General features: G+C 43.0%; 1 protein-coding gene across 2 annotated transcripts; it reads left to right on the forward strand.

The window, feature by feature from the left end:
- The first annotated feature begins 21,286 nt into the window (after positions 1-21,286).
- On the forward strand, positions 21,287-27,348 carry LOC123151491 (uncharacterized). 2 transcript variants are annotated; one of them, XM_044571185.1, is made up of 15 exons: positions 21,287-21,635; positions 22,283-22,410; positions 22,521-22,592; positions 22,669-22,782; positions 23,218-23,286; positions 23,378-23,434; positions 23,825-23,878; positions 23,958-24,020; positions 24,111-24,173; positions 24,255-24,416; positions 24,506-24,661; positions 26,529-26,609; positions 26,691-26,752; positions 26,856-26,970; positions 27,129-27,348. In XM_044571185.1, the coding sequence occupies exons 1-14, from the start codon at positions 21,443-21,445 to the stop codon at positions 26,938-26,940; spliced, it is 1,359 nt and encodes a 452-aa protein (XP_044427120.1). In that variant the 5' UTR covers positions 21,287-21,442; the 3' UTR covers positions 26,941-26,970; positions 27,129-27,348. The 2 variants fall into 2 exon arrangements, 1 of the variants encoding a protein (XP_044427120.1); XR_006475680.1 differs by lacking the exons at positions 26,529-26,609; positions 26,691-26,752.
- Positions 27,349-27,880: the final 532 nt, after the last annotated feature.

Genomic DNA, 27,880 nt, shown 5'->3' on the forward strand with positions numbered 1-27,880 from the left:
GATTGCATGTGATGTTTATCTTTTATGCATCTTATCTTGCTTTAATTAACGGTAGCATTATAAGATGATCTCTCACTAAATTTCAAGATAAAAGTGTTCTCCCTGAGTATGCACCGTTGCCAAAGTTCGTCGTGCCCAGACACCACGTGATGATCGGGTGTGATAAACTCTACGTCCATCTACAACGGGTGTAAGCCAGTTTTGCACACGTAGAATACTCAGGTTAAACTTGACGAGCCTAGCATATGCAGATATGGCCTCGAAACACTGGGACCGAAAGGTCGAGCGTGAACCATATAGTAGATATGATCAAAATAGTGATGTTCACCATTGAAAACTACTCCATTTCACGTGATGATCAGTTATGGTTTAGTTGGTTTGGATCACGTGATCACTTAGAAGATTAGAGGGATGTCTTTCTAAGTGGGAGTTCTTAAGTAATATGATTAATTGAACTTAAATTTATCATGAACTTAGTCCTAGTAGTATTAGGATATCTATGTTGCAGATCAATAGCTCGCGTTTAGCTCCCCTGTCTTATTTTTGATATGTTCCTAGAGAAAACTAAGTTGAAAGACGTTAGTAGCAATGATGCGGATTGGATACGTGATCTGAGGTTTATCCTCATTGTTGCACAGAAGAATTATGTCCTTAATGCACCGCTAGGTGACAGACCTATTGCAAGAGCAGATGCAGACGTCATGAACGTTTGGCTAGCTCAACATGATGACTACTTGATAGTTTAGTGCACCATGCTTAACAACTTAGAATCGGGACTTCAAAGACGTTTTGAACGTCATGGATCATATGGATGTTCCAGGAGTTTAAGTTAATATTTCAAGCAAATACATGAGTTGAGAGATATGAAGTCTCCAACAAGTTCTATAGCTAAAAGATGGAGGAGAGTAGCTCAAGCAGTGAGCATGTGTTCAGATTGTCTGGGTACTACAATCGCTTGAATCAAGTGGGAGTTAATCTTCCAGATAAAATAGTGATTGACAGAATTCTCTAGTCACCATCACCAAGTCAGTAGAACTTCGTGATGAACTATAGTATGCAAGGGATGATGAAAACGATTCCCGAGCTTTTCATGATGATGAAATCGATGAAGGTAGAAATCAAGAAAGAGCATCAAGTTTTGATGATTAACAAGACCACTAGTTTCAAGAAAAGGGCAAAGGGAAAGAAAAGGAACTTCAAGAAGAACGGCAAGCAAGTTGCTACTCAAGTGAAGAAGCCCAAGTCTGGTCCTAAGCCTGAGACTACGTGCTTCTACTGCAAAGGGACTGGTCACTGGAAGCGGAACTGCCCCAAGTATTTGGCGGATAAGAAGGATGGCAAAGTGAACAAAGGTATATTTGATATACAGATTATTGATGTGTATTTTACTAGTGTTCGTAGCAACCCCTCGGTATTTGATACTGGTTCAGTTGCTAAGAGTAGTAACTCGAAACGGGAGTTGCAGAATGAACAGAGACTAGTTAAGGATGAAGTGACGATGTGTGTTGGAAGTGGTTCCAAGATTGATATGATCATCATCGCACACTCCCTATACTTTCGGGATTAGTGTTGAACCTAAATAAGTGTTATTTGGTGTTTGCGTTGAGCATGAATATGATTTGATCATGTTTATTGCATTACGGTTATTCATTTAAGTAAGAGAATAAATTGTTGTTCTATTTACATGAATAAAACCTTCTATGGTCATACACCCAATGAAAATGGTTTGTTGGATCTCGATCGTGGTGATGCACATTCTCATAATATTGAAGCCAAAAGATGCAAAGTTAATAACGATAGTGCAACTTATTTGTGGCACTGCCGTTTAGGTCATATTGGTGTAAAGCACATGAAGAAAATCCATGCTGATGGGCTTTTGGAATCACTTGACTATGAATCAGTTGATGCTTGCGAACCGTGCCTCATGGGCAAGATGACTAAGACTCCGTTCTATGGAACAATGGAGCAAGCAACTGACTTATTGGAAATAATACATACTGATGTATGCAGTCCGATGAATGTTGAGGCTCGCTGTGGGTATCGTTATTTTCTGACCTTCACAGATGATTTGAGCAGATATGGGTATATCTACTTGATGAAAGATAAGTCTGAAACATTTGAAAAGTTCAAAAACTTCAGAGTGAAGTGGAAAATCATCGTGACAAGAAAATAAAGTTTCTATGATCTGATCGCAGAGACAAATATTTGAGTTACGAGTTTGGTCTTCAATTAAAACAATGTGGAATAGTTTCACAAAATCGTGCCACCTGGAACACCACAGCATAATGGTGTGTCCGAACGTCATAACCGTACTATTGTTGGATATAGTGCAATCTATGATGTTTCTTATCGATTAACCACTATAGTTTTGAGGTTATGCATTAGAGACAGCTACATTCACGTTAAATAGGGCACCATCTAAATCCATTGAGACGACACCGTATGAACTATGGTTTGGAAAGAAACCAAAGTTGTCGTTTTTTAAGTTTGAGGTTGCAATGCTTATGTGAAAAAGTTTCAACCTGATAAGCTCAAACCCAAATCGGAGAAGTGCGTCTTCATAGGATACCCAAAAGAAAATGTTGGGTACACCTTCTATCACAGATCCGAAGGCAAGTTATTCGTTGCTGAGAATGGATCCTTTCTAGAGAAGGAGTTTCTCTCGAAAGAAGTGAGTGGGAGGAAAGTAGAACTTGATGAGGTAACTGTACCTGCTCCCTTATTGAAAAGTAGTTCATCACAGAAATCTGTTTCTGTGACTCCTACCAATTAGTGAGGAAGCTAATGATGATGATCATGTAACTTCAGATCAAGTTACTACCAAACCTCGTAGGTAAACCAGAGTGAGATCCGCACCAGAGTGGTACGGTAATCATGTTCTGGAGGTCATGTTACTTGACCATGACGAACCTACGAACTATGAGGAAGCGATGATGAGCCCAGATTCCACGAAATGGCTTGAGGCCATGAAATCTGAGATGAGATCCATGTATAAGAACAAAAGTATGGACTTTGATTGACTTTCCCAAAGATCGGCGAGCCATTGAGATTAAATGGATCTTTAGGAGGAAGACGGACGTTGATAGTAGTGTTACTATCTACAAAGCTAGAATTGTCGCAAAAGGTTTTTGACAAGTTCAAGGTGTTGACTATGATGAGAGTTTCTCACTCGTATCTATGCTTAAGTCTGTCCGAATCATGTTAGCAATTGCCACATTTTATGAAATCTGGCAAATGGATAAACAAAATTTCATTCCTTAATGGATTTATTAAAGAAGAGTTGTATATGATGCAAACAGAAGGTTTTGTCAATCCTAAAGGTGCTAACAAAATATGCAAGCTCCAGCGATCCATCTATGGACTGGTGCAAGCATCTCGGAGTTGGAATATACGCTTTGATAAGTTGATCAAAGCATATAGTTTTATACAGACTTGCGGTGAAGCCTGTATTTACAAGAAAGTGAGTGGGAGCACCACATCATTTCTGATAAGTATATGTGAATGACATATTGTTGATCGGAGATAATGTAGAATTATTCTGCAAAGCATAAAGGAGTGTTTGAAAGGAGTTTTTCAAAGAAAGACCTCGGTGAAGCTGCTTACATATTGAGCATCAAGAACTATAGAGATAGATTAAGACGCTTGATAAGTTTTTCAATGAGTACATACCTTGACAAGATTTTGAAGTAGTTCAAAATGGAACGGTCAAAGAAAGAGTTCTTGCCTGTGTTATAGGGTGTGAAACTGAGTAAGACTCAAAGCCCGACCACGGCAGAAGATAGAAAGAGAATGAAAGTCATTCCCTATGCCTTGGCCATAGGTTCTATAAAATATGCCATGCTGTGTACCAGATCTATTGTATAGCCTACACTGTTTTTGGCAAGGGAGTACAATAGTGATCTAGGAGTAGATCACTCGACATCGGTCAAAATTATCCTTAGTGGAATAAGGACATGTTTCTCAATTATGGAGGTGACAAAAAGGTTCGTCGTAAAGGGTTACGTCGATGCAAATTTTGACACTGATCCAGATGACTCTAAATCTCAATCTGGATACATATTGAAAGTGGGAGCAATTAGCTAGAGTAGCTCCGTGCAGAGCATTGTTGACATAGAAATTTGCAAAATACTTACGGATCTGAATGTGGCAAAGCCATTGAATGAACTTCTCTCACAAGCAAAACATGATCACACCTTAGTACTCTTTGGGTGTTAATCACATAGCGATGTGAACTATATTATTGACTCTAGTAAACCCTTTGGATGTTGGTCACATGTCGATGTGAACTATGGGTGTTAATCACATGGTGATGTGAACTATTGGTATTAAATCACATGGCGATGTGAACTAGATTATTGACTCTAGTGCAAGTGGGAGACTAAAGGAAATATGCCCTAGAGGCAATACTAAAGTTATTATTTATTTCCTTATTTCATGATAAATGTTTATTATTCATGCTAGAATTGTATTAACCGGAAACATGATACATGTGTGAATACATAGACAAACAGAGTGTCACTAGTATGCCTCTACTTGACTAGCTCGTTGATCAAAGATGGTTATGTTTCCTAGCCATTGACATGAGTTGTCATTTGATTAAGGGGATCACATCATTAGGAGAATGATGTGATTGATTTGACCCATTCCGTTAGCTCGGCACTTGATCGTTTAGTTTGTTGCTATTTCTTTCTTCATGGCTTCTACATGTTCCTATGACTATGAGATTATGCAAATCCCGTTTACCTGAGGAACACTTTGTGTGCCACCAAACGTCACAACGTAACTGGGTGATTATAAAGGTGCTCTACAGGTGTCTCCGAAGGTACTTTTTGGGTTGGCATATTTCGAGATTAGGATTTGTCACTCCGATTGTCGGAGAGGTATCTCTGGGCCCTTTCGGTAATGCACATCACCTAAGCCTTGCAAGCATTGCAACTAATGAGTTAGTTGCGAGATGATGTATTACGGAACGAGTAAAGAGACTTGCCGGTAATGAGATTGAACTAGGTATTGAGATGCCGACGATCGAATCTCGGGCAAGTAACATACCGATGACAAAGGGAACAACGTATGTTGTTATGCGGTCTGGCCGATAAAGATCTTCGTAGAATATGTAGGAGCCAATATAAGCATCCAGGTTCCGCTATTGGTTATTGATCGTAGACGTGTCTCGGTCATGTCTACATAGTTCTCGAACCCGTAGGGTCCGCACGCTTAACACTACAATGACAATTACGTTACGAGTTTATATGTTTTGATGTACCGAAGGAGTTCGGAGTCCCAGATGAGATCGGGGACATGAAGAGAGGTGTCGAAATGGTCGAGACGTAAAGATTGATATATTGGACGACTATATTCGGACTTCGGAAAGGTTCCGAGTGATTCGGGTATTTTTCAGAGTACCGGAGAGTTACGGGAATTCTCCGGGGAGTATATGGGCCTTATTGGGCCATACGGGAATAGAGGAGAGAGGCCAAAAGGAAGGAGGCCTGCGCCCCCCCCCCCTCTGGTCCGAATTGGACAAGGGGTGCAGCCCCCTTTTCCTTCTCCCTCTCCTCCTCTTTCCTTCTCTCCTACTCCAATAAGGAAAGGAGGAGTCCTACTCCCGGTAGGAGTAGGACTCCCCCCTTGGCTTGCCCTCCTCCTAGGCCGGCCGCCTCCCCCCTTGCTCCTTTATATATAGGGGCAGGGGGCACCTCTAGACACACAAGTTGATCAAGTTGATTGTCTCTTAGCCGTGTGCGGTGCCCCCCTCCACCATAGTCCACCTCGATAATACTGTAGTGGTGCTTAGGCGAAGCCCTGCATCGGTAGAACATCAACATCGTCACCACACCGTCGTGCTGACGAAACTCTCCCTCAACACTCGGCTGGATCGGAGTTAGAGAGACGTCATCGGGCTGAACGTGTGCTGAACTCGGAGGTGCCGTGCGTTCGGTACTTGATCAGTCGGATCGTGAAGACGTACGACTACATCAACCGCATTGTGCTAATGCTTCCGCTTTCGGTCTACAAGGGTACATGGACAACACTCTCCCCTCTAGTTGCTATGCATCACCATGATCTTGCGTGTGCATAGGATTTTTTTTGAAATTAGTACGTTTCCCAACACTATAATGCCGCTATAGTTTAACGGTTGGGCTATCAAACGAACTCCGAATGCGATGAAACTTGACAGGTGGTCTATCTACACTATAATAAGACCGCACGCCAACTTTCAACCCAATCCGAGAACATTTTTCCGGCCACTTATAAAATACTATTTCGGACGTGCCGCGGGCGTGTGCGAGTGTGGTTGGGCTTAGAACGGACGACGGACGGAACTGGGGGAACCCGGACGAATGCATGTTTTGAAAACATGAAGATGCAATGCACATGATGACATGACAAGATGCAACACGCAAGCGAATGACATGGTAACGTCGGCGAATAACTGAAAGACACCTGGCACATCGGTCTCGGGGCATCACACTTTTTCCCTTATCTTCATATGTGGATTGTACAAAAGTCTCTGAACTATTTTTGTCCTGAATGACTGATATGTCCATTTTGCATCATGCTTTTATATCGATATTTATTGCATTATGGGATATTATTACACATTATGTCATAATACTTATGCCTATTCTCTCTTATTTTACAAGGTTTACACGAAGAGGGAGAATGTCGGCAGCTAGAATTCTGGGCTAGAAAAGGAGCAAATATTAGAGACCTATTCTGGGCAACTCCAAAAGTCCTGAAACTCCACGAAAATCGGTTTTGGAATATATAAAAAATATTGGGTGAATAAAGCACCAGAGGGGGCCACCCACCGTCCATGAGGGTGGGGGCGCGCCCTACCCCCCTGGGCACGCCCCCTGTCTCGTGGGCCCCCTGGCAGGCCTCCGGTGCCCATATTTGGCTATATGAAGTCTTTTGCCCTGGAAAAAATCATAAGCAAGCTTTCGGGACCAAACACCGCCGCCACGAGGCGGAACCTTGGCGGAACCAATCTAGGGCTTCGGTGGAGCTATTCTACCGGGGAAACATCCCTCCGGGAGGGGGAAATCGTCACCATTGATCCTCTCAACGGGAGGGGTCAATCTCCATCAACATCTTCACCGGCACCATATCCTCTCAAACCCTAGTTCATCTCTTGTATCCGATCTTTGTCTCAAAACCTCAGATTGGTACATGTGGGTTGCTAGTAGTGTTGATTGCTCCTTGTAGTTGAAGCTAGTTGGTTTATTCGGTGGAAGATTATATGTTCAGATCCTTTATGCATGTTAATACCCCTCTGATTATGAACACGAATATGATTTGTGGGTAGTTACGTTTGTTCCTGAGGACATGGGAGAAGTCTTGCTATAAGTAATCATGTGAATTTGCTATTCGTTCAATATTTTGACGAGATGTATGTTGTCTCTCCTCTAGTGGTGTCATGTGAACGTTGACTACATGAAACTTAACCATTATTTGGGCCTAGGGGAAGGCATTGGGAAGTAATAAGTAGATGATGGGTTGCTAGAGTGACAGAAGCTTAAACCCTAGTTTATGCGTTGCTTCATAAGGGGCTGATTTGGATCCATATGTTTCATGCTATGGTTAGGTTTATCTTAATACTCCCTCCGTTCCTAAATGTTAGGTGTATTATTTTTCAAAAAGTCAAACTTCTCTAACTTTGACCAAGTTTGTAGACAAAAATATTAATTCTTAGAATAAAAATCATAACTAATAGATTCGCCATGAAATATATTTTTATATTTTACATATATAGTATTGTAAATCTTTATATATCTTGCTATAAAGTTGGTCAAACATAGACATCGTTTGACTTTTTGAAAAACTAATACACCTTACATTTAGGAACCGAGGGAGTACTTCTTTTGTAGTTGATGATGCTTGCAAGAGGGGTTAATCATAAGTGGGATGCTTGTCCAAGTAAGGATAGTACCCAAGCACCGGTCCACCCACATATCAAATTATCAAAGTACCGAACGCGAATCATATGAGCGTGATGAAAACTAGCTTGACGATAATTCTCGGGAGTGTTTTCCTTTATATAAGAGTTTGTCCAGGCTTGTCCTTTGCTACAAAAAGGAGTGGGCCATCTTGTTGCACCTTATTTACTTTTGTTATTTGTTACCCGTAACAAATTACCTTATCACAAAACTATCTGTTACCCATAATTTCAGTGCTTGCAGAGAATACCTTACTAAAAACTACTTATCATTTCCTTCTACTCCTTGTTGGGTTTGACACTCCTACTTATCGAAAGGACTACGATAGATCCCCTATACTTGTGGGTCATCAATGACATAAATAAATTATTGCATAGTTTGCATTAGAAATCACCTCAAAAATATACATGTATGCAATATTTTGTGGTCGTATCCAAGGTAGTAATGTCCTCATCACCTTCTTATCCGCCAAGTATTTGGGGTAGTTCCGCTTCCAGTGACCATTCCCTTTGTAGTAGAAGCACTCAGTCTCAGGCTTAGGTCTAGCTTTGGGTTTCTTCACGGGAGTGGCAACTTGCTTGCCATTCTTTCTTGAAGTTCCCTTTATTTTCCTTTGCCCCTTTTCTTGAAACTAGTGGTCTTGTTAACCATCAACACTTGATGCTCTTTCTTGATTTCTATATTCGCCGATTTTAGCATCGTGAAGAGCTCGGGGATCGTTTTCGTCATCCCTTGCATATTATAGTTCATCACGAAGTTCCAGTAACCTGGTGATGATGACTAGAGAATTCTGTCAATCACTATCTCATCTAGAAGATTAACTCCCACTTGATTGAAGCGATTGTAGTACTCAGACATTCTGAGCACATGCTCACTGGTTGAGCTATTCTCCTCCATCTTGTAGGCAAAGTACTTGTCAGAGGTCTCATACCTCTCGACTCGGGCATGATTCTGAAATACCAATTTCAGCTCTTGGAACATCTTATATGCTCTGTGGCGTTCAAAACATTTTTGAAGTCCTGGTTCTAAGCCGTAAAGCATGGCGCACTAAACTATCAAGTAGTCATCATACCGAGCTTGCCAAACATTCATAATGTCTGCATCTTCTCCTGCAATAGGTCTGTCACCTAGCGGTGCATCAAGGACATAATTCTTCAGTGCAACAATGAGGATTATTCTCAGATCATGGACCCAGTCCGCATCATTGCTACTATCATCTTTCAACTTATTTTTCTCTAGGAACGTATTAAAAATAAACGGGGAGCTACATCGCAAACTATTGATCTACAACATAGATATGCAAATACTATCAGGACTAAGTTCATGATAAATTAAGTTCAAGTAATCATATTACTTAAGAACTCCCACTTAGATCGACATCCCTCGAGTCATCTAAATGATCACGTGATCCATATCAACTAAACCATGTCCGATCATCACGTGAGATGGGGTAGTTTTCAATGGTGAACATCTCTATGTTGATCATATCTACTATATGATTCACGTTTGATGTTTCAGTCTCTAGTGTTCCGAGGCCATGTCTGTACATGCTAGGCTCATCAAGTTTAACCCGAGTATTCCGCATGTGCAAAAATGTCTTGCACCCGTTGTATGTGAACGTAGAGCTTATCACACCCGATCATCACGTGGTGTCTCGGCACGACGAACTGTCGCAACGATGCATACTTAGGGAGAACACTTATACCTTGAAATTTTTAGTGAGGGATCATCTTATAATGCTACCGCCGTACTAAGAAAAATAAGATGCATAAAAAGATAAACATCACATGCAATCAAAATATGTGACATGATATGGCCATCATCATCTTGTGTCTCTGATCTCCATCTCCAGAGCACCGTCATGATCTCCATCGTCACTGGCTTTACACCTTGATCTTCATCGTAGCGTTGGTGTCATCTCGCCAACTATTGCTTCTACAACTATCGCTAACGCATAGTGATAAAGTAAAACAATTACATGGCGATTGCAGTTCATACAATAAAGCGACAACCATAAGTCTCCTGCCAGTTGTCGATAACTTCTACAAAACATGATCATCTCATACAATAACGTATATCACATCATGTCTTGACCATATGACATCACAACATGCCCTGCAAAAACAAGTTAGACATCCTCTACTTTGTTGTTGCAAGTTTTACGTGGCTGCTACGGGCTTCTAGTAAGAACCATTCTTACCTATGCATCAAAACCACAATGATGTTTCGTCAAGTTTGATATTTTAACCTTCAACAAGGACCGGCCGCAGTCAAATTCGATTCAACTAAAGTTGGAGAAACGGACACCCGCCAGCCACCTTTATGCAAAACAAGTTGCATGTGTGTCAGTGGAACCGGTCTCATGAACGTGGTCATGTAAGGTTGGTCCGAGACACTTCATCCAACAATACCCCTGAATCAAAATAAGACATTGGCGGTAAGCAGTATAACTATCACCGCCCACAACTCTTTGTGTTCTACTCGTGCATATCATCTATGCATAGACCTGGCTCGGATGCCACTGTTGAGTAACATAGCATGCAATTTCAAAAAAAAATCCTACGCTCACGCAAGATCTATCTGGGAGATGCATAGCAACAGGAGGGGGAGAGTGTGTCCACGTACCCTCGTAGACCGAAAGCGGAAGCGTTTGACAACGCGGTTGATGTAGTCGAACTTCTTCTCGTTCCGACCGATCAAGCACCGAACGTACCGCACCTCCGAGTTCTGCACACGTTTAGCTCAATGACGTCCCTCGAACTCTTGATCCAGCAAAGTGTCGAGGAAGAGTTACGTCAGCACGACAGGTGGTGACAGATATGGTGAAGTGATCCGCGTAGGGCTTTGCCTAAGCACTACGACAATATGACTGGAGGCGCAAACTATAGTGGGGGGCGCCGCACACGGCTAACAATTGTTGTTGTGTGTTCTAGCGGTGCCCCCCATATATATATATAGGTTGGAGGGGAGGAGAGGCAGCCAAGGGGGTGCCCCAAGTAGGAGGAATCCGGGGTCCTCCCAATTCGGCCTCCCCCCTTTCTTATTCCTATTCGGAGTAGGAAGGGAAGATGGGGAAGGGGGAATCCTATTTCCTTTTTTCCTTTCCTCCTTCCCCTTTTTTACTCCAATTTAGCTAGCCCATATGGGGGGGCGCACCAGCTCCTTTGTGGCTGGTGTGTTTCCCCTCTTGGCCCATAAGGGCCATATCTTTTGTTAGGGGTTCCTAGAACCCCTTCCAGTGACCTGATAATAAGTATCCGGTGCATCCCAAAACACTTCCGGTGTCCGAATACCATCATCCTATATATCAATCTTTACCTCTCTACCATTTTGAGACTCCTCGTCATGTCCGTGATCTCATCCGGGACTCCGAACAACATTCAGTCACCAAATCACATAACTCATATAATGCAAAATCATCATCGAACGTTAAGCGTGCGGACCCTACGGGTTCGAGAACTATGTAGACATGACCAAGACACCTCTCGGGTCAATAACCAACAACGGAACCTGGATGCTCATATTGGTTCCCACATATTCTATGAAGATCTTTATCGGTCGTACCGTAATGACAACATATGTTATTCCCTTTATCATTGGTATGTTACTTGCCCGAGATTGGATCGTTGGTATCTTCATACCTAGTTCAATCTCCTTACCGGCAAGTCTCTTTACTCGTTCCGTAATGCATCATCATGTAACTAACTCATTTGTCACATTTCTTGCAAGGCTTATAGTGATGTGCATTACTGAGAGGGCCCAGAGATGCCTCTCCGATACACGGAGTGACAAATCCTAATCTTGATCTATGCCAACTCAAAAAACACCTTCAGAGACACCTGTAGAGCATCTTTATAATCACCCAGTTACATTGTAACGTTTGATAGCATACAAAGTGTTCCTCCGGTATTCGGGAGTTGCATAATCTCATAGTCAGAGGAATATGTATAAGTCATGAATAAAGCAATAGCAATAAAACTAAATGATCATAATGCTTAAGCTAACGGATGGGTCTTGTCCATCACATCATTCTCTAATGATGTGATCCCGTTCATCAAATGACAACACATGTCTATGGTTAGGAAACTTAACCATCTTTGATTAACGAGCTAGTCAAGTAGAGGCATACTAGGGACACTCAGTTTTGTTCTATGTATTCACACATGTACTAAATTTCCGGTTAATACAATTCTAGCATGAATAATAAACATTTATCATGATATAAGGAAATATAAATAACAATTTTATTATTGCCTCTACAACATATTTCCTTCATTATGAACTTAGGATAAAAGTGATTCCAGGCAATAATCTATAGTTAATAACAAGTCGGTGATATCAAAATGTGAAATAAAATTAGTCTTGCTTTTCATGGTTCAATATTTTCATGTAATACAAATCAATACACATATGTATCACATTCATGATTCCAATCGCTCAAGGCTTTATCATATTTAAACATCTTATCATAACAAAACCCAGAGCGTTGGTCAATTAACTAAGTCCATGACTCTCCCTTTTCAACTACTCAACACTTCGCTTAATGCCCATATCACAAGCCTTGGTATTCACACTTAAATGGTAAATAAAATGATGATTGAGATTTTATAAGAAGACAACTAAAAAAGTCTCACACCAAGGCGGCTGACCATTAGGCAATGGAGAGGCCTTACAATCAATATTAGTGCGAGAAGTAGAGATTGCGTGCAATAGATGCACTAGATATATAAGCATATGGAAGCTGTCCAAATGAACTAGTGGGTGTGCATTCAACTTGCTTGCCCACGAATACCTCGAGCATTTTGAGGAAGCTCATCATCGGAATATACATGTCAAGTTTTATAATGTAAAAGATCCCACTAATATGATGATGACCTATCCGTCAAGGGCTCCCTAGCGATGTCATCGAGCTCAATGACGTGACAAGGGACCAACAAAGTCGCCCAGGAGCCAAGTTGAGCTTTGGAAGAACATGTGGGAGCGCCCAAAATATTTACGGAGCTTGCTTCACTATCTGTCAGCCCTTCAAACAACCAATCGGAACTACATGATACTATTCCAGACTAGATGGGTTTTAATGATAAAATTGCACGCTGGTATTATCGATTACTTTACAAAATATAGAAATGGGGTTATATTTATAAACACCGGGGGCGTATTAGCAACATTGCAGCCAAGTCTAGAGTGTCACCATCTTGACAAACATGTTCGACGTGGCTGCCAAACGATGTGTTATGTTGAGAGTAGCACTTTGAGAGTTTGTGACCTAAGCATAGCATGTGCTTTAGAGCACGTACGACGGGCGCGTGAAGCAGGAGCCAGCATCCTCCGGTGCCTCCGCCGCGTCAAGGACGAGCCGGTGTCGCTTCCGCCGCACAGCCGCTACGCGTGGATCGACGGGACCTCCTCGCCACCACAACGCCACTGCCGCCCGATAAAGGATGATCTGCCGCCCGCGATCGCCTAGGCTCATGGCCGCATCCTCCACTACCTCGAAGGCGGCGGGTACGGCGGTGCCTCTGGCTCTTGGGCTGTGGTATCCGAGGCCGAGCGCGTGGCGTGGAAATAGGAGTAGGAGTAATTAATAATGCTAACTCTTGACGACGTGGCATATTTATATATAGCAGCTCACTATTGTCAATTACTCCTTATACATGACTTGATGATGTGGCAGAATTGCATGAAGAGGGAAAACACATACTACTCCGTTTTTAAGAATAGAGGATAATACTCTTAGACTAGCCACAATGAATAGTAACATAAACTAGTAATGTTACTAGTCTATGTTACTACCTCTACAGTGGGGAGTAACATATGTGTGATAATATGAAGCACTTTATTTATTAGGCTATAGACACATCTTGTCTTCATATGTGTGATGTTACTCAGGGCATCTCCAACAGTTGTGAGATAGGTGTTGGTAAATTTGTTACCTAGGACATAGTGATGATGTGGCATGTATTAAATACGGAGAGAGAGCAAAGTTGTATGTAGATTAACCAACAACTTTTACACAAGCTCCAAGGTGAAATAGAGAGCAATCATATTTATTGTCTCACCATCTATTGGATAGCTTACATACAACCCATTGGATTAGTTGTATGATAACTTGTTGGTTGATGACATGAACATTTTACCAACAAGACTAACATGCAACCTGTTGGTGATGCCCTCATAGTACTAGTAGTAACTACTCCCTCCGTTCCAAAATAGATGACCCAACTTTGTACTAAAGTTAGTACAAAGTTGGGTCATCTATTTTGGAACGGAGGGAGTAGCTATGTTACCACTTTCATCTCTTTCTTCATTTATTGCATGTCACATCATCTATTTAATCTAGATATATATAATGTTACTACCAATGTTACTTTCATTATGGATAATTTTATATGTACCGTAGAGCTATTTTTTCAAACTGAAAAGGAGAAAAGCAGAAAGTTGGCAAACCACTGACCACTCCGTTTCTACGGACATAAAATAAGATTCATTCCTTTCGAAATAAAAAAAGATTCATTGCAGCTCCACGTACTGTACTAGTAGTACTCCATTTCTGCGCATTTGCTAGTCAAGACCAGACCGGGCCCCGTCGAATCGAATCCTTGTTTAAAATCGAATCCTTGAATGCCAACGAACTCTCCCTTGTACTCCAGTACCAGCCACACACCCACCCGATCCTGCCACCTTTAATTCCTGGGCAATCGCGTCGCTGTCCGATTCATTATCGGAGGGTGAGGAGGTCATTTATTACGAGGTCGGGGGTTGGGATGTTGTTGCCTCGGTCGACGGTGGTAGCTGCCGCCGCTTACCGGTCCTGTCCTGCTGCTAAATCTCTACTACTATTAAACAAGCAAACATATTCATCGCTAAACGTATCCAGCCTAATCTACACATAACATCCCTGATCAATTATAGCCTCACGATCCAAATCACTGGATTTCATCTAGCCCTCCAGATTACACTAACCGCCAGCCAAGAGTGCGTTTAGCGATTTTAGTGCGGACGAAAACTCTGCCGTCCCGCTACGACTCGCGGCCACGACCCAACTATCACGCACGAAAAAAGGAGGCCGCGACCCAACTATACGCACGAAAAAAGGAAAGAGATCACAATCGGATCACCTCATCCTCAACCGGGCGCTGCACCTCCGGCTTGCCATCGCATGCCCTCCCAGTGGCGTGATCCTCCTCCCCCTCCTCGCCAGTTTTCGTCTTTGCCATCGAGAGGTGTTCAAGGGGGGCGACGGCGGTGGACAGCAGCGGCGCAATGGCGGACAACAGTGCATGTGCGGCACACAGCGGCAGCGGCCATAGGGCCACAACAGGCGAGTAGGTGGTGCGGCTGAGGGCAGGAGAAGGGAGGCCGGGCAGCGCCGAAGGCGGAGCTTGGCCACGAGCATGGCGCGCAGAGGCTGTTGCTGCTGCTAGCCCCATGTTGGCAGCCCCGTGCTAGCGCCCTGCAGCCGCATCACCAAGCGGCAACCCCGCTGCCACACCCCCGCACGAGCGCAGCGTCACCGCATCGGCAAGCCACAGCCCCACCATACTCGACCAGAGGTCGCCGATGCCTTCCGCAACTTTTGGGTCAACACCCAGATTGGACACCTCCTTTTTAGCTTCTTGTTGTGTTTGGTTAACATGTTTCTATGAAATTGTAGATTTCAGTAAGGTTCTGCTGTGTGTTCACATTAATTCAGAAATTGTATATATGTATCAATCGACTGCATCCGATGTTGTGCTTCTCATGTTCCCTTGAAAAGATTGCTGGATGGAAAGAAGGTTTTGCTTTCAGGATTTCTGATGTGTGTACGACCCTGTAAATAACTCTCTTTTATCTCATGCAGCAGCAGAGGCTTAGAGGAAGGCGATGCAGCGTGGATACACATGGGATGCTGCAGGTTGTAGTCCTTTTAGTTTGTTGATAATTTCTCTGACATAGATTGTAAGTTATATATTAGAAATAGATTTTAATTTGTGTATGGTGTGGATTCCAAAACTAAACTGCTTCTACTGAAAAGCTCCCTTGTACTAGAGTTTTCCTAAAGCTAATGGAATTCCCTTGTACATACATTTGCATGATGACTATTTTTTCAAGATACATGTAACAAAGAGGAGGAGCTCAGGGAGCTGAGTGTGAAAGGATAAAGGAGTCAGGAAGGAGAAATCATATGTTGGCTTAATTAATTCTTCCTAATCAGTATGCTTTTCATATTGCCGTTTATTGAACTAATATAGTTTGCTTTTGATTAAGGATCTTGACATGGCACCTAGCTGTTTTTGATTTTCTGTAGCTTTTGTTGATCTTCTCCTTGTTCGGCTTAAATTTCTCATTGTTTTTCCTATTCCTTTGCAGGAACATGAACCTGATGATGACCCATAATTGGATGTATGTGAGAGGTACATGTGTTAACTCATAAGCATATCAGAAGACAATCATGATGTTTATAATTATTCAGTTATATTTTTTATCCATGCCTCAACAATCGACGAAATTAAGCGATAGGATGAACATTCAGACTTTCTTGACGATTGGGATTCTAGGAAGACCATTACATACTCGACCAGCCCACCTGCCATCGTGAGACAAGCTAAAAGTGAAGCAACATAAAAATGGTTAGCCTTCCCAAAGATGAATTTCTGCACAACATTCTGGGAAATCACCTATTTGTATCCATACATTTTCACCTTCACTATAAGTGGAAAGGTTTGCTATATTTATTTAACTACAATTCAAAACATTTAAGTACTGCACTATATGTTAATGCTACTCAAACTCCATTATTTATAATCAAAATATGTTTACGTCTACTTTGTTGTCTGCCTGATGGCCTTTTTATGAGAGTTTTCTAATTTTCTTGGTGGTGCAGTGATACTTTTTTCTTCGCCTGTAATCCCGGCGTCCTCCTCGCATCATTCTGCCGTCACTGACCATCATTATTCAGCCGTAATCCAGTCGTCCTCCTCGCATCACCCTGCTGTTCCCCTGGCCGATTGCCTGGAGATGCCATCCAAGCGCGCGTGGCTGAAAAAGTGCTTCATCATGGTCAGGCGCAGGTAGATGACAACAAGCAACACAACAATGAGCAGCTCAACAGAGGAGTACGATGTAACGCTCGTCATAGGGAATCAGGAAGGTACAGTGATGGGTACTTTATCTTCCTTGGTCATCACTTTTTTCAAACTATCTTCGCCACAGAATGATTCTTGATAGCAGTACCTCCCATTTATGTTTTCTATTCAGCATAATCATATCCAACTGTGTTGTATATTCTTTTCTCCATATGAGGGCCTGCTGTATGACCAATTCATTTCTCCCTTCTATCTGATTGCCAGTCTGGTGATGACTTTCTAATAATTTGTACGTATGTCTTTTTGGACTGGTCATTAGTTTCTGAAATTAAGGTACTGTGACTTGGGAGGAATATATGTGTATGCACTGTTGTTACATTGCAGGAGAGTGAACTGTGATCATTTCTCCGACACCGTACTGTGACTTGGGAGGAATATATGTGTATTTATTTAACCAGGAATACTTGTCGCTAAAATGGATAAAAATGGGTGTATCTAGAACTAGAATACATCTAGGTACATCCATTTCTCCGACAAGTATTTCCGGACAGAGGGAGTACTTTTTTGAGGACAATGCTGCATTGTGTCTGCACTTTTTTGTGTGCATAGAATATAATGCATGTCCCATATGACTGGTTCAAAGAAATACAAGCATAGTTTGAGGTAAACTGGCCAGAAAACTAAGATTACTTTTAAGTAAGGATAGAGCCATGGATTACATGATTGCTTTTCAAAACACAACATCAAATGTAGTCGAGCACACCGCTTCGGTTGGTGGAAGTTTTGAACTTGGTATTCATAATAACCCATGTATATGTTTACTAACAGTAACTATTTCATCTGATGGTACTGCTATTGTGTCACAAAGAACAAGTACTCTGATGATGCCAAGAAGCATAATGTCGCAAGAACTTTTATGTCACTGTTTTCTGTTCAATGTATTTCATCAGCAGGTGAGAGAGCCTGCTGAAACTTTATTTTATTTCATCTTTTTTAACTGGCAAACAGCTTGCTTTGCGTATGATCAAACCTTCAAACTGATTAGGTTCCATATCATAAACAAAGCAGATGTAGCTGGTTCTACTTTTGTTGAATTATTATGGTTACAAGGATCAACATATGTATTTTTTTGATTTAATGTTTTGTTTCTGCCCCTTTTTCGACCCATTCTCAAAGGTGTGTTGCCGTCGAAGGCGAAGACTAGATGTTCTGCTCTTGTGTTTGAACAATCTTAGTTGGCAGCAAGTTTTTTTTTAACAGTGTTCAGTAAACCTGCCCATGTTGTATATAAAATATATACAATTCCATTAAATTTTCTTCTATGTTTTTTGTCAAAATACATCAGCTCATGGTCACTGAATAAATTGATGTTGACTATTGTTGGGGCAGGTGAAGATGCAAATATCTTTTCACATAATGATCGTAAGTCGAGAGGTGCGTTACACGTGCATGCTTACTAGTTACATTTAAAAAGAAAATATGTTGCTGGCTGTGGATTTCTGAGTTTGAAGAGAGCTCGCTTGAGGTGTGTATAATATAAAGACTTTGACGGCTTTGAGAGAGGGTGTGATGCGCTGGAGATCGATACTGTAATACGAGTTGTTCGATTCGTGGCAGTGACGGCAGCGCAAGTTTAGACGTACTTGGAGTACGTCGGTCATCTCATCCTTGGACTTGGAGGTTGTAACCATTTCGACTTGGAGGGTGTATCTTTGCATGCACCCGGGAAGGAAGAGAAATCTTTGCATGATCTGAGGCAAATGAAGTCCATGTTTTTTTTTTCTTATCATATTTTTTAGAAGGCAGAATTTGAATTAAAAAAACTACAGCTTGTTGCGAACCACGAGCACAGTGCGGAAATCATACCAGGGCTAGTCCAAAGACAGCCACCCTGAGGGCACAACTACAAAGCAAAAAGAGTTTGTCAAAAACAGAGCAACATCGCCACATCTCGACCATCACCGGTCACATCCGAAGACAACACCAACTTCGGGTGAACTTTCCCTGTCGACGCATCATCCACCCATTAATGCCTAAAAGGAGGTGGCAAGTAGATGGCAGAATTTATCAGTCCACTAAAAGCATCGTCTTGGATTCACCCGCGATGACGTACATTGCGCCACTAAAGATCGTCTTGGACAACGGCGAGCACCGAAAGTAGCTCAACATGAAACCTCAAGACCGTGCCTTCAAGCACGATGCTCCCAACAGAATAGCGACATAGAGGACGCCGTCATCATGCTGATTCAACTCTGAACATAGGCTTTCGCCCGAAGACCACTACCAATCCCAGGAGCGAGTGGGCCACGTCACCCAGATTGGCCACTTCGCCACCGCCGCAGCACTTCGCCATCATAGCCGTCGGGGTCCATCCAAGACCCACACAACCAGGAGCACACAGTCCTACTACCAGCACCACCACGACCGAGAACTCGCCAAGCACCCTTGATGCCCCGACCATGGGTCACCGAACCGTACACCCATCCGTTAGGCCAACTCCCAACAGACGACTGTGCCACGACCCTACAGCCCAGACAGGACCCATCCGTCTCGCTCCGTTGCCCCCATCTCCCATGACCACGGAGACCAGGAGGGGATACCCACGACGGAGGCTCGAGGAACATGATGTACTCGGTCGCTGCAAGCATATCAACTCCTGGCCGAGCACCACTACGCCACCAAGGCCAAACCGCGTCGCCGCCTTGTCCCGTGCCATTGCCTCCAGGAGGGGTCACCGTGCCGCGACCATCTCTTCTCGCGAGCCCCAGCCACGCCCCTCCACTTCGCTGCGAAGCTCCGCCGCGCGCCATCACACCGGCTTCAGATCTCGCAGCCATCAGCTCCACGCCTCCTATCACCGCGAGGGGCACGCCCAACGCGCGCGAGGCAGATCCCGCCGCTGCTGGCTGCCAACGGGCTTTGCCAACCGACATGCGCTGACGACGACGAGGGGAAGGTGAAGGAGAGGGGGCGGCGGCGGTGGTGGTTAGGGTTCCGCCCGAGCCGCCCCTAGGGGGCGACGCGGGGACAAGAGAGAGAGAGGAGAAATGAAGTCCATGTTATCGGGTGTGTAAGGGGAAGCCTTCCAACTACGAAATCCACTTGATCCTCAAAAAAAATTGCTATGAAATCCACCGACTCCATACTTGGAACGGCATCGAATGGCCAACTCCACGAAGGTGAAAGATTTAATGCCATTTTGTTTTGTAAATCATGTATTTTGCAACAAATTATGGCTATCTTTGTCACCACCAAGTGAAAAAAAGTTTCGACTCGCCCTCAATTTCAAAGGCTCGTTCTCCCTACCAAACGCTCAACTCCCTGCCCCTACAAAAACCCTCCACGCCATCCCAATCTATTATGTATGGTCGCAATGCGTATGCATGGTGGTTTTTGCACATGTCTTAGCTGTTACCAAAACATGCAAAGAGTACTGCTCCCTCCGCCCGGGTTTACTAGCCCCCTCTTTTTTTTTGCCAAAATTTGATCATTATTTTTAACCAATTAAAATATAACTTACATGTCATGAAAGTTATACCATTGGAACCATTATATAAAATTTAACAATATATTTTTTGTAGCATATACTTTATATTTTGCTAGTCATACAGACAGTTAAAGTTTGACAAAATACGAGGAGACCCAATAAACCCAGACAAAAAAAGTACGTACAAAGACAAAAAAAAGCTGAGCATAATTTAGATGTCTATAGGTTCCTTGTGGTGGAACCCGTCCATCCTAGTTCAGGTCCTGAACTTGATATGTGTAATCGTATTTTTTCTGAATTTATTTCAGCCTTTTTGATGATATTCGTTCAACTGTGTCCGTCAATTAGAAAGTGTCAGCGGCGACTTCGTTAATCTCAAAACCTATCGTCTCAGCCTTTCGAATGCGTTCATAATCATAGGATGTACGTGAGCGTCTTCATAGTGAGCGTCTGCGCTTTTGTAATAAAAATATACAAAACGATAAAAATAGGACCATTCAGTCGACGCCGTTCCAACGAAACCTGCGTGCGAGCCGTGGCCGATACGGGCACGCCCACGAGCCACCCACCTGTCCCGGACGGCATCCAACATCCACCGGAGATGGACGGCACGGCCCGCCGGGCCCCCACAGCGCAGCGACCCAGCCACGTCCTGAACCCCCGCATCTTGGATTCATCCCGTCCCATCCCGTCCTCCCAGCCTCCACGTGCCACGTCACGTGCCTGCCCGGGAAAAAGAGAAATGGAAAGGAAAGTTCCGCGTTCCGCCACGACACGACACGCGGGGCACGAACGGGCACGAGCCGTGCACCCCCCACCCCCCCTACGCCGCCCGCCGCTACTGCCTCCTCTACAACTACACACACAACTCGGTTCTCTCCCCCATCCCTGGCGCTGGCGGTCGCGGTCGCGGGCTTTCGATAGAACCGAAGGATTCTGGGTTCGGCGACATGGGGATCTCGGGGCGGTTCCTCCTCCTGGCCGTGGCGCTGGTGATCGCCGCCGCCGCGGTGGCCGCGGATGAGCAGGCGGCGGTGGACCTGGCGGGGCCCGGGGAGATCGCGGCGGGCGTCAAGGAGGCCGCCGAGGCGGCCGCGCTCCGGGCGGAGCTGGCGCAGCTCAGGGAGAAGATCTCCGTCTTAGGTCAGTTCACTGCCCTCCTCGCCCCGGCCACCGTCTGAATCGGACCATCAGTATTTCTATGTGGGCGGGTGAGGGGATTGGGTCGGGGCTGGCCGGCCGGCCGGCGGGGACGACTGGATTCGTGCTCTGAGCTAGGTTAACTCTGTCGTACGATGCATGATTGGGAGTTGAGAGTAACCCCGACCAAATCCGCATGGTTTCCGGCTTGGCAAAAGCCTGTGGTTTTCCCTTTAATTATGAAATGATATTCTACTGTGTACAAGTTACCTTTTGGGGAGGATTATTTGGCTGCAGTGGCTGGTTACATATGTACGATAATCGTGCGCTCGTGCTTTTTTTTGGTTGCCGAGGTAAAATTGTGAATTTTTTATTGGCCTGGAATTTACTTGAAAAATGGACGTACTTTGCTTGAAATAAGAGGCCAAGTAACACTAGGAGTTCAATTATGTCTGTTGGAGGCTATATATATTTTGTCTGCACCAAGAGCAAAATAACTTGCATAAGCTTGGCGTGCCAAGTTAGCTAATTTCACCAAAAGCCATGGCAGTTGGCAGTTACTAATTGCGCAATATGAATTGCACACCATGATCCTTCCAGATACCCTCATGACCTCATCTAAGTGAGGAGTCTGATTGTTTTTCCTGCAGAGTCGGACATCGCACAGAGATCCCAGGACCTGAAGAGCAAGGATGATGGCATAGCGAAGCTGGAGAAGGACATTGGGGAGAAGTCACAGAAGATTGCTACTCTGCAGAGCGAGATCACATCTCTCCAGGTATGCATTATAATAGATATACGGAGATGCCTCTCAACTCTTAAGCATTATTTCGTGACAGTATCTTAAACATTACTCTGTGGCCTTAAAAATGTTTTTTCCTTATGCAGAAAAAAGGTTCTGTGGCTGCTGAGGAGCAGGCAGGCAAGGCCATTGCTCGGGTTGTTGAGCTTGAGGAGCAGGTATGGAGGATGGAAGCTAAATAACAGTTGAAATTGTCGATTATGAGCTTGTGGTTTCTCATCTTTGCTATTCTAGATTGAGAAGCTCAATAAAGAGATCGAAGCACAAAGTAGCCAGAGAACAACACTTGAAGCTAGAGCTAACAAGGCTGAGAAGAAGGTGCAAGATTTGAACTCGAAGCTTGAGTCAGTAAGTGTAGTCCTTCTCTTTTTTACCATTGGACCATTTCCATTTGTTAGGACCATATAACATAAATCCGTCATTCATACAGTAGGTTTAGGATAACATCTAACACTGTTTTTTTCTTTCTTAGCACTGTATTTTCTCATTCTCTTCTTTACTTATGAGCTCATGGCAATGTAAATAATTGTTGAATGAAGTCTACTACTACTGAAAATTAAATAATAGTTCACCAAATGATTACTGAACATAATACCTCAAAGGTTGAAAGTCTACATTTAATGTCCAAAGCTATTGAAAGCCTGTGTGTCGAATAACCATAGAACTGAACAAAGTTTAGTTTCTATAAAGCTATCCAAGGCCTGCGTGATAAGTACCATTGAACTGAACAAACATGCTAGATTTTGATCAAGTTATTCTTATTTCTGAATTTATCCTTGCTAGCTTCAAAAGGCAAGTGGCGAGCAAAAGCGTATGATCCAGAAAACGGAGCGTGCTCTTAAAGTTGCTGAGGTTTGCAATATGCTTTCTAACTGTTACTGCACTGCCCTATGTTGGTTCTGTGGTTTATCTATGTTCCATATCTGTTCTTTCTCATCTCCAGGAGGAATTGATGAGGCTGCAATTAGAAGCAACAACGAAGGCAAAACAGCTGACAGAGGTAATCATATGTCCCATCATTGCAGCTTGTTGTAACATTTTTAACCAAAATGATAATTTCTGCTGATCTACGAAGTTATTGCTTTGTGGCAATTCGGTCGTTTTATTGTCAGTTCTCAACAAGGAGAACTTTCAGCATATCTTAACTTGCACATTAGCTACATGCCTTGAGAATGCACCTTGGCATTATTTGTTGTGGTATTTCATCGGTGTGGTGGAATTTCTGAGGTTAACTTGTAGTTACAATTTTTCTACACTAAGTAGGAATTGTATGTATCACAATTCTAATACCTATAAAGGTATCCTCTGGAGATGATTCTAAAATTAGATGACATCTCTTCTGATTGTGTGCACTAGAAACGAATGTATGATGGTTTGTCCTTTTTCTTAGGTACATGGAGCATGGCTGCCACCTTGGTTGGTGACACATTCTGCCCAATATTTGGTAAGATGGAACCACAAAATATGCACCTCCGTCATCTGTTTTTTGCTCACCTCATCAGTTCCATCATCATTTTGTGTAGGAGGTGGTCTCAGGTCACTGGAATGAGCATGGAAAACCTGCCATGGACATCTTTTTGCAGAAGGTACCTCTTAGGTTCTTTTTAACTTCAAATTTCAAGGTGTAGTGCATGAATGAAGTCATCATTTATACGTTTCTTATCAAATTGCTTCAGGCATCAGAAAAATCAGCACACGCAAAGAAATGGGCTGAACCACATATCGAGACCGCGAAGCTGGTAATGCCATTGGATCAATGCATTTTACTCCTCAAGTGTTTCTTTATCTTGTATTGACAAAATATGTTCTTGCGTTTGAAGAAATTGGTTCCTGTTAAGGAGAAACTGGCTGTGCTAAAGAAAAACGCAGAACCTTACGTGGAGAAGGCGTCAGCAAAATCAGTGGAAGTTTATGAAGCATCCAGGGATGCTATTACACCCCACTTTGTAAAATTTAAAGAAGTTTCTGATCCCTACTTCCAGGTACTGTTGGTTGGTTATGGTAATTACTATTATTACGGTAGTTTGTTATATGCAATTATTGATGTATAGTTTGCTTATTGTTGATTTAGGAAGCTAAGAAGATCTCTAAACCTTACATTGATCAAGTTGCTGAGGTCACGAAGCCACATGTTGAGAAAGTTAGGAGTACTCTTAAGCCTTACACTAAAAGAGCAGTTCATGTGTATGGAACATTTCTCGAGTCTGCAACCACATACCATCGACAGGTTTGTGACTATCTTCCTCATCATGATAATTCACATTGTATGCATCAGCTTTTGTCCAATGTCAGCATTTACTAACCTTTTTTTAAACGAAGCAAATATTCATCATTTTCATTAATTGGAAGAGAATTGCCCGGTTAATTAGAGGGAAACCAGGTGAAAACCTAGATTACAACACAGCCACAAGGCCTTCATGGAACATGACACCTAAGAAAGGGCACGCTCAGACGGCATGGCCGTCAGTGTCTACTTATGAATCTCTGATATCTGATCTTCAAAGTTTTCAGTTAGGTCCACTCGTTTCTTCTGTGCCCTACCTGGTAGCTGCCAGTCACACATTAATTGGCCCATGGACCTCATGGTTGCATGCTTTCCTTGACAGTCTACTAAGTGTCTGAATCACATACAAAAATACAAAAAGCAGAATTCAACCTTGTGCAACTGTCAGTTTGCATAGCCTTGTGTCTACTCTCTAGCTGCAACTTCTTGGGGTAGCTGTGTGTTCACCAGTTGGATGTGTCCTCAGTTGCTCGCCATTCGTGAAGGACAATGACCTTGAGGGTGAGCCACCGTCTTGGCTTGGTTGGTTGGAGGATTCAAAGTGGTGACAGCATGCCTGGGAGATGCTAAGGTGGCCTTTTAGTGTTAACTCATGTCATGGGTGTGTTCCAGCTAGCAATGGAGCAGTGTCCAAGTCAAATCAGCACATTCCAATTTAATATTGGTAGGTTCGAAACGATAGCAAATGTACTTGAAGTTGGTTACAATCAAGAATTGTCTAGTAGCCATTGGGGATAGATATCCAGGAGGCCACAGAGGCCCTAAAATAGATAGGGGTTGAAGTCGGATGCGATGGTGGAAATGTTTTATACATAAAACCATTTTCTCTTTTGTGAGTGTCAGGGCCCAGCATGTGTGCTGAAGCAAACGCAAGTTGTGAATCAAGAGTGAATAAACTTGCTGGACCATGATTATACTCCCTCCTTACCATTTTGTTAGGCGTATTAGCTTTTGCATGCAATCCCAATATGCAAGGCACATGCAGTCGATTTCCTGTTTGGAGTAGTTATTAGAGGATCTCTAATTTCCTGGAGATGGTCACAAGAGATCATGCATGCCTCACTCTTTTTTCTTTTGAGCCATGTATTGTAGAGATTAACCTTGTTGTGTCCGTATAGGATTAGATTAGAATAGTCCTAGTTGGATATCTAGTCCTAGTCGGATATCTAGTCCATGTATGAACGTGTATATAAAGCACCGGCAGGGTAGCTTTTGTATAACAACGAAAAAAGATCAATAAAGAGAAAAGTTAACAGGCTCGACAGGAGCCTGTAGCTATCACCGAAAGTCTCTCCATCTGTTGTTTCGTTCGCTAGTTCCGCCGAAGAGCTGAAGTTGAATCGATCAAGTCGTTGCTAGTCCAAGCAGCTCTACATGCAGGAGTTGCACGTACGTGTGGTAGGATAATCCATCCAGCTGCTTGCGTGTGTGCTAGCTTAGCACGTACGTGTACGTTGTGATCCTGGTGATTTGATCTAGCAAGATCAAAAGCAAACATGTATGCTGCCTGCTATGATGGTTTTACTAACGATAACTTGTGCATTAATTTTTGTGCTAAAACTAATACGCCTTACAATATGGGAAGGAGGGAGTAATATTTTCTCCCCTTCTATTTTTCATCTATAACTTCTGTTGCAATATTTTCAAATTGATTGTGGCCCTTTTTCATATGAAGTCCTACGAGTCAGCTAATATCTGCACCTAATAAATCTGTACTAGCCAAGAAGGTTCTCACTATGAACTTTGCCAATGTTGACTTCTAAAAGTAGTTTACATGTGAGAAAAATCTCAAAATCTTTTCATCTTGTAGGCTCAAGCAACCATTTCAGATTACTTGCACCAACATGAAATAACAAAATCACTTGTGACTAAGGAGTTGGTTTGGTTCCTGGTAAGCACTCTTGGGAAATAGTCAGAAACAGCAACCTCGATGGCCATCTATCTGACAAACATCCCATATTTTCTTTTACAGGCTTCTGCTTTGCTGGCTCTACCTGTGTTTATTATGTACAGGCTTCTAGTAGATACCTTCTGGTAGTTTGTTTTACTTTCGTTAGCCAATATAATTCTAATTATCAACGCTGCGACCTTGCGTGAACTGATAGCATAATTGCCTTGAAACCTCTTGTTGACACAGCACGAAGAAGCAGAAGAGATCGCCTCTTAATGGTAACGGAAACAATGGCAATAGGAGACACAAGCGCCGACATGCTGAGAAGTAAACTATCGTCGGCTGCCATGTAGGGTTGCAGGTACCATTTCTCTCTTTTTAACAGCGGTAGAACAAAAAGTATGCGTAGTCCTGGATTGACTCGCTGAGATCATTTTTTTTGTGTGTGTGGGCAAGTCAGATGGTGTTCATAGTTGATGCATTGATGGGCATATGTTAATATTCTGATTTTTGCCGCAGAAATCAGAGCATGTCCTTCCCTGATGAGGCTGCGCTCCTGTTCATGGTAGAAGGATGGAACGCTGTACACCACCAGATTTTTTCGTTTTCCTTTTGCCCCCTATTGTACGGACTCTAGTTTCAGCAGCGGCCTTATGTATCTGCATCTTGCCGAGGTTTAATATGGGCTTAAACCTCGGCGTTTGTTAATTGTTTATTGTAACTTTGTTGATACGCTTGAGTTTGTTTGCAGCGTGCTTTGCTAGTTTTTGTTCTCGCTCATCGGCATCCTAACTATACGAGATACGGTTGTTCTACAATTTATGTAATTAAAATCCGTACGTGCTATGATTTGGTGAGATCTGCAATCAACGTTGAGCTATAAATCGGTGCTATGATTTGGTGAGATCTGCAATCAACGTTGAGCTATAAATCGGTTCCTTGCCAGAAGAATAAGATCCGGCGGCACCGACCGATTTTTGAGATCTGCAATCAACGTTGAGCTATAAATCGGTTCCTTGCCAGAAGAATAAGATCCGGCGGCACCGACCGATTTTCACCTGTTGTTTCGGGATGTCGACAAAAAGCTTGCTCAAGCCTAATACTCGAATAGAACGTGTCATATCCGTGCAAAAGAAATAAAGGGTGAAGTGAATGGATTCTGAGAATTTTCAACTTGCTCGAACGCTATCCCTAATTAGGACTTAACCGAATTGATGCCCCTTAAAATCATTCTTCTTCTGCCCCTGGTAAAGACGTTTTGCTAATGCTGA

The sequence above is a fragment of the Triticum aestivum genome, chromosome 7A (genome assembly GCF_018294505.1).
Source record: "Triticum aestivum cultivar Chinese Spring chromosome 7A, IWGSC CS RefSeq v2.1, whole genome shotgun sequence".
NCBI lineage: Eukaryota > Viridiplantae > Streptophyta > Magnoliopsida > Poales > Poaceae > Triticum > Triticum aestivum.